Genomic DNA, 17,432 nt, shown 5'->3' with positions numbered 1-17,432 from the left:
ATTGGACCAGAGAGAATGCATACTTAGGACAGGGAGGAGCCTCCACAGCACAGACAGATGATTTGACCAGAGAGAACGCATACTCAGGACAGGGAGGAGCCTGCACAGCACAGACAGATGATTGGACCAGAGAGAATGCATACTTAGGACAGGGAGGAGCCTCCACAGCACAGACAGATGATTGGACCAGAGAGAACGCATACTCAGGACAGGGAGGAGCCTGCACAGCCAGATGATTGGACCAGAGAGAACGCATACTTAGGACAGGGAGGAACCTCCACAGTACAGCCAGATGATTGGACCAGAGAGAACGCAGACTCAGGTCAAAACAAGAGGCAAAAAGCAGAGAAACACAAAATAATTTGTCTCTAAACTCTGACTTGATCTTGTGCTAAAGCGCTGTGTTTCCACTGATGCTAACGACTATGTGGAGCCTAGCAACACAAAGCTAGCATAGCACATTAGCAACACAAAGCTAGCAAAGCACGTTGGCTACACAAAGCAAGCAAAGCACGTTAGCAACACAAAGCTATCAAAGCACTTTAGCAACACAAAGCTATCAAAGCACATTAGCAACACAAAGCTTGCATAACACGTTAGCAACACAAAGCTAGCAAAGCACGTTAGCAACACAAAGCTAGCAAAGCACGTTAGCAACACAAAGCTAGCAAAGCATGTTAGCTACACAAAGCTTGCATTGCACGTTAGCAACACAAAGCTATCAAAGCACTTTAGCAACACAAAGCTATCAAAGCACGTTAGCAACACAAAGCTTGCATAACACGTTAGCAACACAAAGCTAGCAAAGCACGTTAGCAACACAAAGCTAGCAAAGCACGTTAGCAACACAAAGCTAGCAAAGCACATTAGCAACACAAAGCTAGCAAAGCACGTTGGCTACACAAAGCTAGCAAAGCACGTTAGCAACACAAAGCTATCAAAGCACTTTAGCAACACAAAGCTATCAAAGCACGTTAGCAACACAAAGCTTGCATAACACGTTAGCAACACAAAGCTAGCAAAGCACGTTAGCAACACAAAGCTAGCAAAGCAGGTTAGCAACACAAAGCTAGCAAAGCATGTTAGCTACACAAAGCTTGCATTGCACGTTAGCAACACAAAGCTAGCAAAGCACATTAGCAACACAAAGCTATCAAAGCACGTTAGCAACACAAAGCTTGCATAGCACGTTAGCAAAACAAAAGTAGCGAAGCGCGTTAGCAACACAAAGCAAGCAAAGCACGTTAGCAACACAAAGCTAGCAAAGCACTTTAGCAACACAAAGCTAGTAAAGCACGTTAGCAACACAAAGCTAGCAAAGCGCGTTAGCAACACAAAGTTAGCAAAGGGCGTTAGCAACACAAAGCTAGCAAAGCACTTTAGCAACACAAAGGTTGCATAGCACATTAGCAACACAAAGCTAGCAAAGCGCGTTAGCAACACAAAGCAAGCAAAGCACGTTAGCAACACAAAGCTAGCAAAGCACATTAGCAATACAAAGATTGCATAGCACGTTAGCAACACAAAGCTAGCAAAGCACGTTGGCAACACAAAACTAGCAAAGCACGTTAGCAACACAAAGCTAGCATAGCGCGTTAGCAACACAAAGCTTGCATAGCACGTTAGCAACACAAAGGTAGCAAAGCGCGTTAGCAACACAAAGCAAGCAAAGCGCGTTAGCAACACAAAGCTAGCAAAGCACGTTAGCAACACAAAGCTAGCAAAGCACGTTAGCAACACAAAGCTAAAAAAAGCACGTTAGCATCAGCTGTTTCCTGTTTATGGCACTCGCTTTGTCAAGAGCCACAATCTGATATTTCCAGGTCATAAAGCGTCTGACATGATCCAAAGCCAAAGCTTGAGCCACGCCCCTCACACGCACTAGCTTTAGCCACGCCCCTCACACGCACTAGCTTTAGCCACGCCCCTCACATGCACTAGCTTTAGCCACGCCCCTCACATGCACTAGCTTTAGCCACGCCCCTCACACGCACTAGCTTTAGCCACGCCCCTCACATGCACTAGCTTTAGCCACGCCCCTCACACGCACTAGCTTTAGCCACGCCCCTCACACACACTAGCTTTAACCACGCCCCTCACAGACACTAGCTTTAGCCACGCCCCTCACACACACTAGCTTTAGCCTCGCCCCTCACACACACTAGCTTTAGCCACGCCCCTCACACACACTAGCTTTAGCAACGCCCCTCACAGATACTAGCTTTAGCCACGCCCCTCACACACACTAGCTTTAGCCACGCCCCTCACACACACTAGCTTTAACCACGCCCCTCACAGATACTAGCTTTTGCCACGCCCCTCACACACACTAGCTTAAGCCACACACACTAGCTTTAGCCACGCCCCTCACACATACTAGCTTTAGCCACGCCCCTCACACACACTAGCTTTAGCCACGCCCCTCACACACACTAGCTTTAGCCACTCCCCTCACACACACTAGCTTTAACCACGCCCCTCACTCACACACTAGCTTTAGCCACGCCCCTCACACACACACTAGCTTTAACCACGCCCCTCACACACACTAGCTTTAACCACGCCCCTCACAGACACTAGCTTTAGTCACACCCCTCACAGACACTAGCTTTAACCACGCCCCTCACACACACTAGCTTTGACCACGCCCCTCAGACACACTCGCTTTAGCCACGCCCCTCACACACACTAGCTTTAGCCACGCCCCTCACACGCACTAGCTTTAACCACGCCCCTCACACACACTAGCTTTAGCCACGCCCCTCACACATACTAGCTTTAGCCACGCCCCTCACACACACTAGCTTTAGCCACGTCCCTCACACACACAAAGGACATTAGCAACACATAGCTATCAAAGCACTTTAGCAACACAAAGCTATCAAAGCACGTTAGCAACACAAAGCTTGCATAACACGTTAGCAACACAAAGCTAGCAAAGCACGTTAGCAACACAAAGCTAGTAAAGCACGTTAGCAACACAAAGCTAGCAAAGCACGTTAGCTACACAAAGCTTGCATTGCACGTTAGCAACACAAAGCTAGCAAAGCACGTTAGCAACACAAAGCTATCAAAGCACGTTAGCAACACAAAGCTTGCATAGCACGTTAGCAACACAAAGCTAGTAAAGCACGTTAGCAACACAAAGCTAGCAAAGCGCGTTAGCAACACAAAGTTAGCAAAGGGCGTTAGCAACACAAAGCTAGCAAAGCACTTTAGCAACACAAAGGTTGCATAGCACATTAGCAACACAAAGCTAGCAAAGCGCTTTAGCAACACAAAGCAAGCAAAGCACGTTAGCAACACAAAGCTAGCAAAGCACATTAGCAATACAAAGATTGCATAGCACGTTAGCAACACAAAGCTAGCAAAGCACGTTGGCAACACAAAACTAGCAAAGCACGTTAGCAACACAAAGCTAGCATAGCGCGTTAGCAACACAAAGCTTGCATAGCACGTTAGCAACACAAAGGTAGCAAAGCGCGTTAGCAACACAAAGCAAGCAAAGCGCGTTAGCAACACAAAGCTAGCAAAGCACGTTAGCAACACAAAGCTAGCAAAGCACGTTAGCAACACAAAGCTAAAAAAAGCACGTTAGCATCAGCTGTTTCCTGTTTATGGCACTCGCTTTGTCAAGAGCCACAATCTGATATTTCCAGGTCATAAAGCGTCTGACATGATCCAAAGCCAAAGCTTGAGCCACGCCCCTCACACGCACTAGCTTTAGCCACGCCCCTCACACGCACTAGCTTTAGCCACGCCCCTCACACGCACTAGCTTTAGCCACGCCCCTCACACGCACTAGCTTTAGCCACGCCCCTCACATGCACTAGCTTTAGCCACGCCCCTCACATGCACTAGCTTTAGCAACGCCCCTCACACGCACTAGCTTTAGCAACGCCCCTCACATGCACTAGCTTTAGCCACGCCCCTCACATGCACTAGCTTTAGCCACGCCCCTCACACGCACTAGCTTTAGCCACGCCCCTCACATGCACTAGCTTTAGCCACGCCCCTCACACGCACTAGCTTTAGCCACGCCCCTCACATGCACTAGCTTTAGCAACGCCCCTCACACGCACTAGCTTTAGCAACGCCCCTCACATGCACTAGCTTTAGCCACGCCCCTCACATGCACTAGCTTTAGCCACGCCCCTCACACGCACTAGCTTTAGCCACGCCCCTCACATGCACTAGCTTTTGCCACGCCCCTCACACGCACTAGCTTTAGCCACGCCCCTCACACACATAGCTTTAGCCACGCCCCTCACACACACTAGCTTTAGCCACGCCCCTCACACACACTAACTTTAGCCACGCCCCTCACACACATAGCTTTTGCCACGCCCCTCACACACACATAGCTTTAGCCACGCCCCTCACACGTACTAGCTTTAGCCACGCCCCTCACACACACTAACTTTAGCCACGCCCCTCACACAAACTAGCTTTAGCCACGCCCCTCACACACACTAGCTTTAGCAACGCCCCTCTCAGATTCTAGCTTTAGCCACGCCCCTCACACGCACTAGCTTTAGCCACGCCCCTCACACACACTAACTTTAGCCACGCCCCTCACACAAACTAGCTTTAGCCACGCCCCTCACACACACTAGCTTTAGCAACGCCCCTCTCAGATACTAGCTTTAGCCACGCCCCTCACACACACTAGCTTTAGCCACGCCCCTCACACACACTAGCTTTTGCCACGCCCCTCACACACACTAGCTTTAGCCACGCCCCTCACACACTAGCTTTAGCCACGCCCCTCACACACACTAGCTTTAGCCACGCCCCTCACACACACTAGCTTTAGCCACGCCCCTCACACACACTAGCTTTAGCCACGCCCCTCACACACACTAGCTTTAGCCACACCCCTCACACACCCTAACTTTAGCCATGCCCCTCACACGCACTAGCTTTAACCACGCCCCTCACACGCACTAGCTTTAGCCACGCCCCTCACACGCACTAGCTTTAGCCACGCCCCTCACACGCACTAGCATTAGCCACGCCCCTCACACACACTAGCTCTAACCACGCCCCTCACACACACTAGCTTTAGCCACGTCCCTCACACACACAAAGGACATTAGCAACACATAGCTATCAAAGCACTTTAGCAACACAAAGCTATCAAAGCACGTTAGCAACACAAAGCTTGCATAACACGTTAGCAACACAAAGCTAGCAAAGCACGTTAGCAACACAAAGCTAGTAAAGCACGTTAGCAACACAAAGCTAGCAAAGCACGTTAGCTACACAAAGCTTGCATTGCACGTTAGCAACACAAAGCTAGCAAAGCACGTTAGCAACACAAAGCTATCAAAGCACGTTAGCAACACAAAGCTTGCATAGCACGTTAGCAACACAAAGCTAGTAAAGCACGTTAGCAACACAAAGCTAGCAAAGCGCGTTAGCAACACAAAGTTAGCAAAGGGCGTTAGCAACACAAAGCTAGCAAAGCACTTTAGCAACACAAAGGTTGCATAGCACATTAGCAACACAAAGCTAGCAAAGCGCTTTAGCAACACAAAGCAAGCAAAGCACGTTAGCAACACAAAGCTAGCAAAGCACATTAGCAATACAAAGATTGCATAGCACGTTAGCAACACAAAGCTAGCAAAGCACGTTGGCAACACAAAACTAGCAAAGCACGTTAGCAACACAAAGCTAGCATAGCGCGTTAGCAACACAAAGCTTGCATAGCACGTTAGCAACACAAAGGTAGCAAAGCGCGTTAGCAACACAAAGCAAGCAAAGCGCGTTAGCAACACAAAGCTAGCAAAGCACGTTAGCAACACAAAGCTAGCAAAGCACGTTAGCAACACAAAGCTAAAAAAAGCACGTTAGCATCAGCTGTTTCCTGTTTATGGCACTCGCTTTGTCAAGAGCCACAATCTGATATTTCCAGGTCATAAAGCGTCTGACATGATCCAAAGCCAAAGCTTGAGCCACGCCCCTCACACGCACTAGCTTTAGCCACGCCCCTCACACGCACTAGCTTTAGCCACGCCCCTCACACGCACTAGCTTTAGCCACGCCCCTCACACGCACTAGCTTTAGCCACGCCCCTCACATGCACTAGCTTTAGCCACGCCCCTCACATGCACTAGCTTTAGCAACGCCCCTCACACGCACTAGCTTTAGCAACGCCCCTCACATGCACTAGCTTTAGCCACGCCCCTCACATGCACTAGCTTTAGCCACGCCCCTCACACGCACTAGCTTTAGCCACGCCCCTCACATGCACTAGCTTTAGCCACGCCCCTCACACGCACTAGCTTTAGCCACGCCCCTCACATGCACTAGCTTTAGCAACGCCCCTCACACGCACTAGCTTTAGCAACGCCCCTCACATGCACTAGCTTTAGCCACGCCCCTCACATGCACTAGCTTTAGCCACGCCCCTCACACGCACTAGCTTTAGCCACGCCCCTCACATGCACTAGCTTTTGCCACGCCCCTCACACGCACTAGCTTTAGCCACGCCCCTCACACACATAGCTTTAGCCACGCCCCTCACACACACTAGCTTTAGCCACGCCCCTCACACACACTAACTTTAGCCACGCCCCTCACACACATAGCTTTTGCCACGCCCCTCACACACACATAGCTTTAGCCACGCCCCTCACACGTACTAGCTTTAGCCACGCCCCTCACACACACTAACTTTAGCCACGCCCCTCACACAAACTAGCTTTAGCCACGCCCCTCACACACACTAGCTTTAGCAACGCCCCTCTCAGATTCTAGCTTTAGCCACGCCCCTCACACGCACTAGCTTTAGCCACGCCCCTCACACACACTAACTTTAGCCACGCCCCTCACACAAACTAGCTTTAGCCACGCCCCTCACACACACTAGCTTTAGCAACGCCCCTCTCAGATACTAGCTTTAGCCACGCCCCTCACACACACTAGCTTTAGCCACGCCCCTCACACACACTAGCTTTTGCCACGCCCCTCACACACACTAGCTTTAGCCACGCCCCTCACACACTAGCTTTAGCCACGCCCCTCACACACACTAGCTTTAGCCACGCCCCTCACACACACTAGCTTTAGCCACGCCCCTCACACACACTAGCTTTAGCCACGCCCCTCACACACACTAGCTTTAGCCACACCCCTCACACACCCTAACTTTAGCCATGCCCCTCAAACGCACTAGCTTTAACCACGCCCCTCACACGCACTAGCTTTAGCCACGCCCCTCACACGCACTAGCTTTAGCCACGCCCCTCACACGCACTAGCATTAGCCACGCCCCTCACACACACTAGCTCTAACCACGCCCCTCACTCACACACTAACTTTAGCCACACCCCTCACACACACACTAGCTTTAACCACGCTCTTCACACGCACTAGCTTTAACCACGCCCCTCACACACACTAGCTTTAGCCACGCCCCTCACACACACTAGCTTTAGCCACGCCCCTCACACACACTAACTTTAGCCACGCCCCTCACACACACTAGCTTTAGCCACGCCCCTCACACACACTAGCTTTAGCCACGCCCCTCACATACACTAGCTTTAGCCACGCCCCTCACACACACTAGCTTTAACCACGCCCCTCACACGCACTAGCTTTAGCCACGCCCCTCACACACACTAGCTTTAGCCATGCCCCTCACACGCACTAGCTTTAGCCACGCCCCTCACACACACTAACTTTAGCCACGCCCCTCACACACACTAGCTTTAGCCACGCCCCTCACACACACTAGCTTTAACCACGCCCCTCACACGCACTAGCTTTAGCCACGCCCCTCACACACACTAGCTTTAACCACGCCCCTCACACGCACTAGCTTTAGCCACGCCCCTCACACGCACTAACTTAAGCCAATCCCCTCACACACACATTAGCTTTAGCCACGCCCCTCACACACACACTCGCTTTAATCACGCCCCTCACACACGCACTAGCTTTAACCACGCCCCTCACACACACTAGTTTTAGCCACGCCCCTCACAGACACTAGCTTTAACCACGCCCCTCACACACACACTAGCTTTAGCCACACCCCTCACACACACTCGCACACACACTAGCTTTAGCCACGCCCCTCACACACACTAGCTTTAGCCACGCCCCTCACACACACTCGTTTTAGCCACGCCCCTCACACTCACTCGCTTTAGCCACGCCCCTCACACACACTAGCTTTAGCCACGCCCCTCACTCACTCGCTTTAGCCACGCCCCTCACACACACTAACTTTAGCCACGCCCCTCACACAAACTAGCTTTAGCCACGCCCCTCACACACACTAGCTTTAGCAACGCCCCTCTCAGATACTAGCTTTAGCCACGCCCCTCACACACACTAGCTTTAGCCACGCCCCTCACACACACTAGCTTTAACCACGCCCCTCACAGATACTAGCTTTTGCCACGCCCCTCACACACACTAGCTTTAGCCACGCCCCTCACACACTAGCTTTAGCCACGCCCCTCACACACACTAGCTTTAGCCACGCCCCTCACACACACTAGCTTTAGCCACGCCGCTCACACACACTAGCTTTAGCCACGCCCCTCACACACACTAGCTTTAGCCACACCCCTCACACACCCTAACTTTAGCCACGCCCCTCACACGCACTAGCTTTAACCACGCCCCTCACACGCACTAGCTTTAGCCACGCCCCTCACACGCACTAGCTTTAGCCACGCCCCTCACACGCACTAGCATTAGCCACGCCCCTCACACACACTAACTTTAGCCACGCCCCTCACACACACTAGCTTTAGCCACGCCCCTCACACACACTAGCTTTAACCACGCCCCTCACACACACTAACTTTAGCCACGCCCCTCACACGCACTAACTTAAGCCAATCCCCTCACACACACATTAGCTTTAGCCACGCCCCTCACACACACTAGTTTTAGCCACGCCCCTCACAGACACTAGCTTTAACCACGCCCCTCACACACACACTAGCTTTAGCCACACCCCTCACACACACTCGCACACACACTAGCTTTAGCCACGCCCCTCACACACACTAGCTTTAGCCACGCCCCTCACACACACTAGCTTTAGCCACGCCCCTCACAGATACTAGCTTTAGCCACGCCCCTCACTCACTCGCTTTAGCCACGCCCCTCACTCACTCGCTTTAGCCACGCCCCTCACACACACTCGCTTTAGCCACGCCCCTCACACACACTCGCTTTAGCCACGCCCCTCACACACACTCGCTTTAGCCACTCCCCTCACACACACTCGCTTTAGCCACTCCCCTCACACACACTAGCTTTAGCCACGCCCCTCACACACACTAGCTTCAATTGCTCATTCATTCATTTTCTAGCGCTTTTTCCCTTTTGGGGTCGTGGGTGACTGGAGCCTATCCCAGTGACTTTGGGCCTTAAGCGGGGTACACCCTGGACAGTGGCCGACTCGTCGCAGGGCCAACTTTAATTACTATTTAGTTTAATCTTTATTTGAAGGGACACTTACTATATTTTCCCGACTATAAACATACACCGACATAATAGAAGAAAAAACATGTATAAGTTGAACTGGAGAGTGAAAATAACACATAATATCACACAAGTCGCTCCAGAGTATAAGTATAATTATATAAGTATAAATATAAGTTAGTCGCACTCCTGCCAAAACTATGAAAAAAGGTGCAACCTATAGTCCAGAAAATACGGTAAACTCATAAAAGACACGGATGTTCTACAGCGCATGTGCTGTGCCTGATTTACACATCCTTTTAATCTCACACGTCTGATGTTTGCAGGTCATCAGTGACTTGCTCCAGGGCACAACAGCAGAGCGCCCCCTGCAGGCAGAGCGCCCCCTGCTGCAGATGGAGGAAAGGAGCACAACCACAGATGCACTGCAGGAGGCGCTGCAGAGGGAGCTGACGGAGCAGAGGGACCACAGGGGGCGGAGCCGAGCCTTTTTCAGGTCTGTATTACTGCAGAAGATCTTCTGCCGCCCACGCCCCGCCCACGCTCCGCCCACGCCCCGCCCACGCTCCGCCCACCCCGTGACGTAGTCTCAGACTCAGACTTGTTGAAGATGAAGTTTCTGTCTTCCTCTCGTTGCAGGCGTCTCGTCTCGTCTCAGCTCTCTCTCTCAGACTCAGACTTGTTGAAGATGAAGTTGGAGTTTCATAAATGTTTTACTGTGATGGATCAGTGCCTGGTGCTGCCCCCTGCTGTTCTCAGAGCCAAACTGCACTGTTGTCTGGACGAGTGGAGGTGGAGCCAGGAGAAAGTTTGGGTAACAGCGAGACACTGGTCAGACTTATAAACGATGACACTTTTTTAGAAATGACTTTTGGATGGAAGTGGAAAGTCTCCCTTTTGTCCTTTTCTTTGCTGAGTTATTAAACATCAGAATAATGGAGACTGTTCCTGCTGGAAATGACCTATTTTATAAACATGTTTCATATGATTATATGAAAATGTCCTGCAAAATGATGCATAAGAATCTGATTTGTATTGGATTATTTAGTTTTTATCATATTTGTATTTTGATCTGGATGAAAATACAATCATTTCTACAACACATGGAGCTGACTAAAAGAACACTCTGTTTCCAGAGCAGAAACTCTGACATGAGACGCTTTCAAAAGAATCTAGAGGAGCGACTGGAAGTGTTCCAGAGAAGCCACCAGATGGAGAATGAACTGAGAGAGAAGGTACGAGGGAGGAGGTACGGGGGAGGAAGTACGGGGGAGGAGGTACGGGGGAGGAAGTACGAGGGAGGAGGTACGGGGGAGGAGGTACGGGGGAGGAAGTACGGGGGAGGAGGTACGGGGGAGGAAGTACGAGGGAGGAGGTACGGGGGAGGAGGTACGGGGGAGGAGGTACGGGGGAGGAGGTACGGGGGAGGAGGTACGGGGGAGGAGGTACGGGGGAGGAGGTACGAGGGAGGAGGTACGGGGGAGGAGGTACGGGGGAGGAGGTACGAGCGAGGAGGTACGGGGGAGGAGGTACGGGGGAGGAGGTACGGGGGAGGAGGTACGAGCGAGGAGGTACGGGGGAGGAGGTACGAGCGAGGAGGTACGGGGGAGGAGGTACGGGGGAGGAGGTACGGGGGAGGAGGTACGAGCGAGGAGGTACGGGGGAGGAGGTACGGGGGGGGAGGTACGAGGGAGGAGGTACGGGGGAGGAGGTACGGGGGAGGAGGTACGGGGGAGGAGGTACGGGGGAGGAGGTACGGGGGAGGAAGTACGGGGGAGGAGGTACGAGGGAGGAGGTACGGGGGAGGAGGTACGGGGGAGGAGGTACGAGGGAGGAGGTACGGGGGAGGAGGTACGGGGGAGGAAGTACGGGGGAGGAGGTACGGGGGAGGAGGTACGGGGGAGGAGGTACGAGCGAGGAGGTACGAGGGAGGAGGTACGGGGGAGGAAGTACGGGGGAGGAGGTACGGGGGAGGAGGTACGAGCGAGGAGGTACGGGGGAGGAGGTACGGGGGAGGAGGTACGAGCGAGGAGGTACGGGGGAGGAGGTACGGGGGAGGAGGTACGAGCGAGGAGGTACGAGGGAGGAGGTACGGGCGAGGAGGTACGGGGGAGGAGGTACGAGCGAGGAGGTACGGGGGAGGAGGTACGAGCGAGGAGGTACGGGGGAGGAGGTACGGGGGAGGAGGTACGGGGGAGGAGGGACGAGGGAGGAGGGAGGAGGTACGGGGGAGGAGGTACGGGGGAGGAGGTACGAGGGAGGAGGTACGAGGGAGGAGGTACGGGGGAGGAGGTACGGGGGAGGAGGTACGAGGGAGAGAGAATCAGATTGGATGTCTAGTTGCTTGGGCTGTTGGAGTCTCTCCTTTGGTTCTTCTGATCTTTGCTGTATTTCAGGTTCAGGATCAGATGCGTTTGGAGCGTCAGGACCTCCTCCTCGCTCAGAGAGACCGTCTCTGCTCTCACCTCGTGTCTCTTCACTTGGAGAAGGTCCAGAGTCAGAGAGGAGCCCTGAGGACATGTGCCACCATGTTGTCTCTGCAGTCGCTGCTCATTCCACAACTCACAGGAAAATGCGACATATCCGCCAGTGTCCGAGCGCATGTAGAGGTAAAGAGCGCGTCCTACGCTCTGAAGGACGCGTCCTACGCTCTGAAGGACGCCTCCTACGCTCTGAAGGACGCCTCCTACGCTCTGAAGGACACGTCCTACGCTCTCGCTCTGAAGGGCGCGTCCTACGCTCATAAGACGCTTTGAAGGGCGCGTCCTACGCTCTGAAGACGCTCTGAAAGACGCGTCCTACGCTCTCGCTCTGAAGGGCGCGTCCTACGCTCTGAAGAGGCTCTGAAGGACGCGTCCTACGCTCTGACGGGCGCGTCCTATGCTCTGAAGACGCTCTGAAGGGCGCGTCCTACACTCTCAAGAGCGAGAGCATGTTCTACACTGAGACTATTCTCAGTCCTGTCTCAGTCTTGTCTCAGTCCTGTCTCAGTCCTGTACTGAGACCTGTCTCAGACCTGTCTCAGACCTGTCTCAGTCCTGTCTCAGTCCTGTCTCAGTCCTGTACTGAGACCTGTCTCACACCTGTCTCACACCTGTCTCACACCTGTCTCAGACCTGTCTCAGTCCTGTCTCAGACCTGTCTCAGACCTGTCTCACACCTGTCTCACACCTGTCTCACACCTGTCTCACACCTGTCTCAGTCCTGTCTCAGTCCTGTCTCAGTCCTGTCTTCGTTCTGTCTCACACCTGTCTCAGACCTGTCTCAGACCTGTCTCAGTCCTGTCTCAGTCCTGTCTCACACCTGTCTCAGACCTGTCTCAGTCCTGTCTCAGTCCTGTCTCAGTCCTGTCTCAGTCCTGTCTTCGTCCTGTCTCAGTCTTGTCTCAGTCCTGTCTCAGTCCTGTACTGAGACCTGTCTCAGACCTGTCTCAGACCTGTCTCAGACCTGTCTCAGTCCTGTCTCAGACCTGTACTGAGACCTGTCTCAGTCCTGTCTCAGTCCTGTGAGACCTGTCTCAGTCCTGTCTCAGTCCTGTACTGAGACCTGTCTCAGTCCTGTCTCAGTCCTGTGAGACCTGTCTCAGTCCTGTGAGACCTGTCTCAGTCCTGTCTCAGTCCTGTGAGACCTGTCTCAGTCCTGTGAGACCTGTCTCAGTCCTGTCTCAGTCCTGTCTCACACCTGTCTCACACCTGTCTCAGACCTGTCTCAGTCCTGTCTCAGTCCTGTCTCACACCTGTCTCAGACCTGTCTCAGTCCTGTCTCAGTCCTGTCTCAGACCTGTCTCAGACCTGTCTCAGTCCTGTCTCAGACCTGTCTCAGTCCTGTCTTCGTCCTGTCTCAGTCCTGTCTCAGTCCTGTCTCAGTCCTGTACTGAGACCTGTCTCAGTCCTGTCTCAGTCCTGTCTCAGTCCTGTGAGACCTGTCTCAGTCCTGTCTCAGTCCTGTGAGACCTGTCTCAGTCCTGTCTCAGTCCTGTCTCAGTCCTGTCTCACACCTGTCTCACACCTGTCTCAGTCCTGTGAGACCTGTCTCAGTCCTGTCTCAGTCCTGTCTCAGTCCTGTCTCACACCTGTCTCAGTCCTGTCTCAGTCCTGTCTCAGTCCTGTGAGACCTGTCTCACACCTGTCTCAGTCCTGTCTCAGTCCTGTCTTCGTTCTGTCTCACACCTGTCTCACACCTGTCTCAGACCTGTCTCAATCCTGTCTCAGTCCTGTCTCACACCTGTCTCAGACCTGTCTCAGACCTGTCTCAGTCCTGTCTCAGTCCTGTCTCACACCTGTCTCACACCTGTCTCAGTCCTGTCTCAGTCCTGTCTCAGTCCTGTGAGACCTGTCTCAGTCCTGTCTCAGTCCTGTGAGACCTGTCTCAGTCCTGTCTCACACCTGTCTCAGTCCTGTCTCAGTCCTGTCTTCGTTCTGTCTCACACCTGTCTCAGACCTGTCTCACACCTGTCTCAGTCCTGTCTCAGTCCTGTGAGACCTGTCTCAGTCCTGTCTCAGTCCTGTGAGACCTGTCTCAGTCCTGTCTCACACCTGTCTCAGTCCTGTCTCAGTCCTGTCTTCGTTCTGTCTCACACCTGTCTCAGACCTGTCTCAATCCTGTCTCAGTCCTGTCTCACACCTGTCTCAGTCCTGTCTCAGTCCTGTCTCAGTCCTGTGAGACCTGTCTCAGTCCTGTCTCAGACCTGTCTCAGTCCTGTCTCAGTCCTGTCTCAGACCTGTCTCAGTCCTGTCTCAGTCCTGTGAGACCTGTCTCAGTCCTGTCTCAGTCCTGTCTCAGTCCTGTACTGAGACCTGTCTCAGTCCTGTCTCAGTCCTGTGAGACCTGTCTCAGTCCTGTGAGACCTGTCTCAGTCCTTTCTCAGTCCTGTGAGACCTGTCTCAGTCCTGTCTCAGTCCTGTGAGACCTGTCTCAGTCCTGTCTCAGTCCTGTGAGACCTGTCTCAGTCCTGTCTCAGTCCTATGAGACCTGTCTCAGTCCTGTGAGACCTGTCTCAGTCCTGTCTCAGTCCTATGAGACCTGTCTCAGTCCTATGAGACCTGTCTCAGTCCTGTGAGACCTGTCTCAGTCCTGTGAGACCTGTCTCAGTCCTGTTTCAGTCCTGTCTCAGTCCTGTGAGACCTGTCTCAGTCCTGTCTCAGTCCTGTCTCAGTCCTGTGAGACCTGTCTCAGTCCTGTCTCAGTCCTGTCTCAGTCCTGTCTCAGTCCTGTGAGACCTGTCTCAGTCCTGTCTCAGTCCTGTGAGACCTGTCTCAGTCCTGTCTCAGTCCTGTCTCAGTCCTGTCTCACACCTGTCTCACACCTGTCTCAGTCCTGTCTCAGTCCTGTGAGACCTGTCTCAGTCCTGTCTCAGTCCTGTGAGACCTGTCTCAGTCCTGTCTCAGTCCTATGAGACCTGTCTCAGTCCTGTGAGACCTGTCTCAGTCCTGTCTCAGTCCTATGAGACCTGTCTCAGTCCTATGAGACCTGTCTCAGTCCTGTCTCAGTCCTGTGAGACCTGTCTCAGTCCTGTTTCAGTCCTGTCTCAGTCCTGTGAGACCTGTCTCAGTCCTGTCTCAGTCCTGTCTCAGTCCTGTCTCACACCTGTCTCACACCTGTCTCAGTCCTGTCTCAGTCCTGTGAGACCTGTCTCAGTCCTGTCTCAGTCCTGTGAGACCTGTCTCACACCTGTCTCAGTCCTGTCTCAGTCCTGTCTTCGTTCTGTCTCACACCTGTCTCACACCTGTCTCAGACCTGTCTCAATCCTGTCTCAGTCCTGTCTCACACCTGTCTCAGACCTGTCTCAGACCTGTCTCAGTCCTGTCTCAGTCCTGTCTCACACCTGTCTCACACCTGTCTCAGTCCTGTCTCAGTCCTGTCTCAGTCCTGTGAGACCTGTCTCAGTCCTGTCTCAGTCCTGTGAGACCTGTCTCACACCTGTCTCAGTCCTGTCTCAGTCCTGTCTTCGTTCTGTCTCACACCTGTCTCACACCTGTCTCAGACCTGTCTCAATCCTGTCTCAGTCCTGTCTCACACCTGTCTCAGACCTGTCTCAGACCTGTCTCAGTCCTGTCTCAGTCCTGTCTCACACCTGTCTCACACCTGTCTCAGTCCTGTCTCAGTCCTGTCTCAGTCCTGTGAGACCTGTCTCAGTCCTGTCTCACACCTGTCTCAGTCCTGTCTCAGTCCTGTCTTCGTTCTGTCTCACACCTGTCTCAGACCTGTCTCAATCCTGTCTCAGTCCTGTCTCACACCTGTCTCAGTCCTGTCTCAGTCCTGTCTCAGTCCTGTGAGACCTGTCTCAGTCCTGTCTCAGACCTGTCTCAGTCCTGTCTTCGTCCTGTCTCAGTCCTGTCTCAGACCTGTCTCAGTCCTGTCTCAGTCCTGTCTCAGTCCTGTGAGACCTGTCTCAGTCCTGTCTCAGTCCTGTCTCAGTCCTGTACTGAGACCTGTCTCAGTCCTGTCTCAGTCCTGTGAGACCTGTCTCAGTCCTGTGAGACCTGTCTCAGTCCTTTCTCAGTCCTGTGAGACCTGTCTCAGTCCTGTCTCAGTCCTATGAGACCTGTCTCAGTCCTGTGAGACCTGTCTCAGTCCTGTCTCAGTCCTATGAGACCTGTCTCAGTCCTATGAGACCTGTCTCAGTCCTGTGAGACCTGTCTCAGTCCTGTTTCAGTCCTGTCTCAGTCCTGTGAGACCTGTCTCAGTCCTGTCTCAGTCCTGTCTCAGTCCTGTGAGACCTGTCTCAGTCCTGTCTCAGTCCTATGAGACCTGTCTCAGTCCTGTGAGACCTGTCTCAGTCCTGTCTCAGTCCTATGAGACCTGTCTCAGTCCTGTGAGACCTGTCTCAGTCCTGTCTCAGTCCTATGAGACCTGTCTCAGTCCTGTGAGACCTGTCTCAGTCCTGTCTCAGTCCTATGAGACCTGTCTCAGTCCTGTGAGACCTGTCTCAGTCCTGTTTCAGTCCTGTCTCAGTCCTGTGAGACCTGTCTCAGTCCTGTCTCAGTCCTGTCTCAGTCCTGTTTCAGTCCTGTCTCAGTCCTGTGAGACCTGTCTCAGTCCTGTCTCAGTCCTGTCTCAGTCCTATGAGACCTGTCTCAGTCCTGTGAGACCTGTCTCAGTCCTGTCTCAGTCCTGTCTCAGTCCTATGAGACCTGTCTCAGTCCTATGAGACCTGTCTCAGTCCTGGTCTTGTCTTCTGGTCTTGTCTTCAGGGTTTATCAGCAGCAGAGCAGCAGTTCCAGAGGGACGTGTCCAGACTGAAGACCTCAGATGTCCCTGAGCTGCGTCCTCTGCTGGAGACGCACACACACTGCAGGATGGACTCTGTCCTCCAGGGGGCGCTGTACAAGCGAGAGCAGCTGCTGTCACTGGTCACTCAGAGGTCAGTGTTCTGTGTGAGTCATGACCTTATGAGTTCAGAGTCATCGCTGCCGTTAGGTTCCTGCTGCCGTTAGGTTCCTGCTGCCGTTAGGTTCCTGCTGTTGTTAGGTTCCTGCTGCCGTTAGGTTCCTGCTGCCGTTAGGTTCCTGCTGTTGTTAGGTTCCTGCTGCCGTTAGGTTCCTGCTGTTGTTAGGTTCCTGCTGTTGTTAGGTTCCTGCTGTTGTTAGGTTCCTGCTGTTGTTAGGTTCCTGCTGTTGTTAGGTTCCTGCTGCCGTTAGGTTCCTGCTGTTGTTAGGTTCCTGCTGCCGTTAGGTTCCTGCTGTTGTTAGGTTCCTGCTGTTGTTAGGTTCCTGCTGTTGTTAGGTTCCTGCTGCCGTTAGGTTCCTGCTGTTGTTAGGTTCCTGCTGTTGTTAGGTTCCTGCTGCCGTTAGGTTCCTGCTGCCGTTAGGTTCCTGCTGCCGTTAGGTTCCTGCTGCCGTTATGTTCCTGCTGCCGTTAGGTTCCTGCTGTTGTTAGGTTCCTGCTGTTGTTAGGTTCCTGCTGTTGTTAGGTTCCTGCTGTTGTTAGGTTCCTGCTGCCGTTAGGTTCCTGCTGCCGTTAGGTTCCTGCTGCCGTTA

General features: G+C 52.9%; 1 protein-coding gene across 1 annotated transcript in view; it reads left to right on the top strand.

Annotated features, from left to right (window-relative positions):
• The window catches only part of LOC140372715 (limbin-like), a 93,430-nt gene that overhangs the window by 51,689 nt on the left and 24,309 nt on the right, over positions 1 to 17,432 (top strand). The window contains exons 8-12 of the mRNA XM_072459819.1: positions 9,780 to 9,949; positions 10,093 to 10,267; positions 10,590 to 10,688; positions 11,850 to 12,062; positions 16,647 to 16,816. Coding sequence (XP_072315920.1) covers positions 9,780 to 9,949; positions 10,093 to 10,267; positions 10,590 to 10,688; positions 11,850 to 12,062; positions 16,647 to 16,816 — 827 coding nt within the window. The remainder of the gene's footprint in view (positions 1 to 9,779; positions 9,950 to 10,092; positions 10,268 to 10,589; positions 10,689 to 11,849; positions 12,063 to 16,646; positions 16,817 to 17,432) is intronic.

The sequence above is a fragment of the Eucyclogobius newberryi genome, unplaced genomic scaffold, assembly GCF_026437365.1.
Source record: "Eucyclogobius newberryi isolate DKJ021-1_F unplaced genomic scaffold, fEucNew1.0.hap1 SCAF_28, whole genome shotgun sequence".
Classification (NCBI taxonomy): domain Eukaryota; kingdom Metazoa; phylum Chordata; class Actinopteri; order Gobiiformes; family Gobiidae; genus Eucyclogobius; species Eucyclogobius newberryi.
The sequence above is the reverse complement of the archived record's forward strand: the minus strand, read 5'-3'. Positions and strand labels throughout refer to the sequence as shown.